The sequence below is a fragment of the Hydra vulgaris genome, chromosome 04, assembly GCF_038396675.1.
Source record: "Hydra vulgaris chromosome 04, alternate assembly HydraT2T_AEP".
Classification (NCBI taxonomy): Eukaryota; Metazoa; Cnidaria; class Hydrozoa; order Anthoathecata; family Hydridae; genus Hydra; species Hydra vulgaris.
Window position 1 is genome coordinate 1018162 of NC_088923.1, and position 5643 is coordinate 1023804.

The window sequence follows — 5643 nt, forward strand, 5'->3', positions numbered from 1 at the left end:
ATTTTTACCTAAGGTGGAGAACTATTAACCCCACTTTTTGATGGCCGACCAATTTGAAAATTTACATAACAAAATCGAACTATTTTTCAAATTTAGTTTCGCTATGAAAACTACATAACAATTTTAATTTTTTTAAATTTAATTTCACTAGGAAATCTACATAACAATTTTAATTTTTTCAAAACAATTTAAAGTTATAAAGCTCAACAAAGAAAAACATTAACACTTAAAACATTTTTGGTAAAAAAGTTTACAAAATGCCAAAAAAGGCATTATTAAATGCATAGTCATAAATTCTAATTAATCTTATTTTCGATGGAAGGCCTTGGTAGATTTAATACACTGGAACATGTATTTGAAGTCGGAATCCAACCATTTTCAGCACCAATAAATGAAATGGATGGATGGAGTTCATATCCTAACACAGGTTCTGCTTCTGCCCCAGTCACAAATTGTAAAACCCTTTCTAAAGTAACGCCGTTTCTTCTACCAGCTTTAAAAAAAATTTTAAATAAATGAAGTGTAATTTGCACAATGAATAAATAATAATGAATTACATAATTAAGAAACTATTTAAAACTGGTATTAAAAATGTATACTAATATACTTACCAGCATAAACTAATCGATATTAATATAATAACCAACATATACTAAAATACTTACAAGCAGCTTCTCGAAGGTACTTGTTAAACTTAGCATATATTTTAGATTGAAACACGTAATCATTTGATCCTATTTCTGCGAATGATGGCTTTAAAAGTGTTGACAATCGCTTGAATGTCAGTTTTTCTACATCACAAAAATTAAAAAGCTGCAAGATGGCTGGTAGAGAATGAGCAATCTATAAACCAAATCAAACAACTACAATAAATGTATAAAAAAAAATTAAGTGCAATAAAAACATTTGGGATATTATCAGACAATGTAAAACATCATAATATTAAACAGCAATGTTACTGATTGTTTTGCTATAGCAAAACAATCAGTAACACAGCTGTTTCTTACTTGGTATATTCCAAACTCTTTAAAGGCAGATCGCATTTCATTATAGCAGGGTTTCGGCGCAGTGGCATAAAAAATCTCATCTAATCTGACTTTGCATAGAAATTTTGGAAGTTTACCATTCTGCAATATAGAAAAACCTGTGATGAAAAAATAATACAAAAAAGTTATACAACATCTTTTTTTAACAATTCAAAATAGTTAAATGTTATATATCTATATAATTCAATTTATATAACTGTTATATAACTCATTTAAATGTGTATATGCACGCAAGTAATTCTAAAGTTGTAGAAAAAAATATTTATGAATATATTTTTTTTAGTTTTATAAAAAATTTAAATGCATGTTACACATGCATAGTTTATACATAAATTTTTACATAAACAAATAAACAATGCTAGAATAATTAAAGTCGTACAAAATACTAAACCAACTGCATAATAAACTTCAGGGAATGAATCGAGTATTCCATTGTCAAAATATTTTTCCCTAATCTTTCGTAAAACAATTTCAAAGAACTCTTTCCTGAGACCTCCAAAATCTTTCGCATCCTTATTTTATGAACTTTTAAAAAATTGTTCTTCTAATTATTATATCAAAAATAAATCATCAAAAACTATTTTATTATACAAATGAAATCATTTTTAATGATATAATTAATGTTATAAGAGTTACCTCATTATAAAATTGTACTTCCAGAGTAATTAATTTATTTTTAATATCCAGCAACTCTTCGAACGCAGTCGCCAATATATTTGAACGATCAGCAAGAATAAAAGATGTCTCTCCATCTGGACAAACAGCAAGGTCTGTGATTTCAAGAGGCCTTCCAGTGATCAACTTTTTTTGCATATATCGCAATATTTCAACAGGATTTTCTGAAATATTTTTCTCATGACAGTATTGGATAATGTTCTCTATCTTTGTATCTAAATCTTCTTTAAAAAAATCTACATTTTTATCACTGTTTATTGAAGAAATAGATAGATCACTCTCATTTATGTCTTGTTTAGATTCCAAAATGGGTAAAAACAAATTCACATTTGGTGATTCATACTCTGGCTGCTCATACTGGGGTAAAGGTTGCATTGAAAAACAATTTTGTTGCGTAAAATTATTATTTAAAATATTACAATTGTCATTGTCTTTGAATGGAGAAAACAGAGGAAGTTCAAAAACATCATCATTTTCGTCACTGCTAACATTAAAGCAAATCTGTATGTGACTTCTTAACTCATTTAAGAGGAAATCTTTCCCACAACTCAAACACTTGTTCTTTAAAGTAACTATAAGCTCTTCATTTATTGATATAGTCGACAAAGACTTTTGTATTGGTCTAATATACACTTTTCCTTGGCCTCCGCCCATACTTAATTTAATTTCTTTTGCAGCAAGACTACAGTTTAATAATACTAAATCTCGAGAATTCGCTAAACAAGCCATTAACTCAATTCCACCAGATTCTTTAACTTGTGGAAAATTTTCAACAATTTTACTGTAAACAGCTTCTTCATTGTCATTTATTTCAAGCTTAATTTTTTTATACCCAAGGCCTGCTTTTTGTAAAACTATTTTTTGGTCAGTAGTAGGAATTTTAGTAGCATACATATTTGCCATACACATAAAATTAACAGTCCAATTTCTTCTCCTCTCTTCTTCTGCTTTGAGACGAGCATCTTAATATATTAGAAATATTTTTTCAGGTTTCTTCTACTAACTGTGTATAATTTTAAATCAAAAACATAAAATATAATCTCAAAATCATTTACACAAGTGTAGAATAAATATTTGACAATTAGATGTTAATTAAAAAACTAAGAATCTATAATAATTTGTTAAAACACAATGTTTGTAGCTTTTATAGACAATTTTTAAATTCTAATAATAAAACTTTAAAGTTTTTTCTTTTTTTTTTTTTTAAAAGGTTATTCTTATTGTAGATTTTCGAAATTTAACATGAAAAAATATTAATTGCAAAATTTTTAAATATTACAGTAAAAAGTAAATTTACCAAAAAAGTAAAAAGTAAATTTACCAAAAGAACTTGAAAAATGGACAATTTGATTAATCAAAAACAAGTAACATGTTACTTGTTTTTGATTATTCAAAATGTTAACAAAACATTAATGTTATTATTAACAATATTGTAAACAGTGTCTTTTGCAATAGACGCTGTCAGTGTTAGCCAATTTAAAAATTCAATTAATTTGTTAAATAATAACTTTTATTAAACTAAATTTTTTTTTTGTTAATTTATAGTTAACTAAAGTAACTATATGTAACTAGTTACAAATTCTACATAGTTTTAACTTAATATTCTTGAAAAATACCTTTACTCCCTCTCATTCTTCTTCCTCTGAACAAACGATCTCTTTCAGATACCCTTGCTTGAAATTTTCCGAGATTTAATGCTGGTGAAAAAGTGAAATTTTTATTTTGATTTACATCGTCTTTCGATGACAAGGTACATTTTCTTGCTTGTTGTTGCTGCTTGTTTCTACAAGAATCTCTAAGTCTGATTTTATCACCAAGTGTGATAACTCCTCATCAGATGCAGCTAAAACTGACAAAATATCAAATCTTTCTGTTTTAAATCCGTTAATGAGATTTTGTAAACCAATATTTGTTAAAACATCAACTATCTCATTATCTGCGACAAAGTATGCCATTTTTAAAATTTAAATACATTTAATAAAAACCCCTCTTTTCTAGATTTCACCCTCCTTTAAATCTCCTCCGTATAAAGAATGACCACATAATGAAGTGAGCACATCTTATAAAGCAATGAGCGCATCATATAATAGAGTGAGCATAACCCACAATGTAGAAGCACTTCATATAATGCAGTACTACATCATATAATGTAATGAACGCATCATATAATCTAGTAGCACATCATATAATGCATTAGCACATCATATAATGTAGTCAGCGCAGCGTATAATGTAGTTAGCACATCATATAATGTAGTACGCACAGCGTATATTGTAGTTAGCACAGCGTATAATGTAGTCAGTGCAGTGTATAATGTAGTTAACGCAGCGTATAATGTAGTTAGCGCAGCATATAATGTAATCACCACAACGTATAATGCAATAATCACAGTAAATAAGGTAGTGAGGACATCGCATAATGAACTTAACGCACTTAAGGCAGCTTTGGCGTTCCATAGCTTTCTGCCAGTTATTACTATTATTATATTACATTAAATCTAAAAATATTTGTTGTACAGTACAAAATATTTGTTGTACTTAAAAATATTTGTTGTACAGTAAGCAAAAAAATAAATGGCACAAACTTTTTTTTTTTGAAAAAATTTGTATAAAATGTTTAAATAACGGTAGTTGATTTTTGTTTTTAAAGGAAAAAACTATGAACTATTTGAAAACAGCATTATATTGAAGTATTCTATTCGAAAATTGTCAAATATAAGTTTATATGACGTATAAATACCAACTAAACTTATATTGATCAAGTATTTTCTAGCAAAAAAAATAAAGACACAAATAAAAAAAAATCCAAAATTAGACAAAAAAATTAGTATTTAGACAAAAAATTAAGTATGTCAATATTTATTATTGACATACTAAATAATCGATACCTCGACGTCGGCATGCAGTTATTCTTTGCCAGAATAACTGCTTGCCGACGTCGAGGTATCGATACCACAAGAGATTTGGTTTCTTCTTGAGTGATTTTCTCACACGCTTCGACTATTGCTGCTTTTCGAGAATTTTGCCTTCTGTAAGCTCGATCTCCAATTTTCCGTTTTTGATTGTACCACAAAGGGTCAATCGGATAAAGATCGGGGGACTGGGTAAAACATTCCATCATATTGATATTATTTTTTTAGCAATTGTTGCTATGGCAGTATGTTTTGAGTCATTGTCCTGTTGAAAGACGAAGTTGTTTCCAAATCTAAATTTACGAGCGGAGGGTTTCAAATTTGCTTTAAAATGTCTATATACGAACTAGCGTTCATAATTGATTCAATGAAAGTCAATTTTCCAGCTCCTCGCCAAGCTATTGATCTCCACACCATAAAATATCCACCACCGTGTTCTACTGCTCCTCTCATGCAACTCAATTTGTATGCCTCACCTTGTTTTCGCCAGACTTTTTACTGTCCATCCGAAGAGATCAGGTTAAATTTGGATTCATCACTTCAAATTACTTTCTTCCAGTACTCGATTGTCTTGTCCGCATACTTTTTTGCAAATAATAACCTTTGTTTCATATGTCTTAGAGTCAAATAGGGTTATTGCGACATACACTACCATGAAATCCTTGCTCTCTACATCTATTTTGGATAGTTTGAGCTGAAATTATGATTTTGTGGTCGTTTTTAACTTTATCTGCAATTTATTGAGCAGCTTCAAATCTGTTTTTCTTCCCTTGTAAAATAATGTTTTTATCAATAGCAGCAGATGTTTTTCTTTTGCGGCCTCTTCCTGATAAATCAGTTGTAGTCCCATTCAAATTATGCTTTTTTATAATGTTGCCGACAGTTCGAAAAGAGAATCCAGTCTGTTTAATAACTTCTCTCTTGGTCTTGCCACTATTTACCAAATCCGCAACAAAATATCTTTGAAAAATTGTCCAATGTCGTTTTACAATGCGCATGTTGCTATAAATT

At 28.9% G+C, this 5643-nt stretch overlaps 2 protein-coding genes across 2 annotated transcripts; both read right to left on the reverse strand.

Annotated features, from left to right (window-relative positions):
* Window positions 1-222: 222 nt before the first annotated feature.
* On the reverse strand, window positions 223-3676 carry LOC136078934 (uncharacterized). The gene is given in 8 exon segments (XM_065794743.1): window positions 223-323; window positions 325-493; window positions 666-843; window positions 1008-1196; window positions 1358-1558; window positions 1683-2683; window positions 3338-3504; window positions 3549-3676. Coding segments are annotated over 8 exon segments (2106 nt in total). The 3' UTR covers window positions 223-250.
* A 215-nt stretch (window positions 3677-3891) lies between these two features.
* On the reverse strand, window positions 3892-4841 carry LOC136078935 (uncharacterized). The gene is made up of 2 exons (XM_065794744.1): window positions 4712-4841; window positions 3892-4196 (listed from the first exon to the last, which is right to left on the reverse strand). Exons 1-2 carry the CDS (start codon window positions 4839-4841, stop codon window positions 3892-3894), a joined length of 435 nt encoding a protein of 144 aa, XP_065650816.1.
* Window positions 4842-5643: the final 802 nt, after the last annotated feature.

What these genes read in the sequence shown, in the direction of transcription:
- LOC136078935 (XM_065794744.1), bottom strand. Translation starts at nt 4,841, where the DNA reads ATGATGGAATGTTTTACCCAGTCCCCCGATCTTTATCCGATTGACCCT. An exon ending in AGCAGCAATAGTCGAAGCGT is followed by an intron (nt 4,197 to 4,711) that starts GTGAGAAAATCA and finishes ATATAATAATAG; the next exon opens with TAATAACTGGCAGAAAGCTA.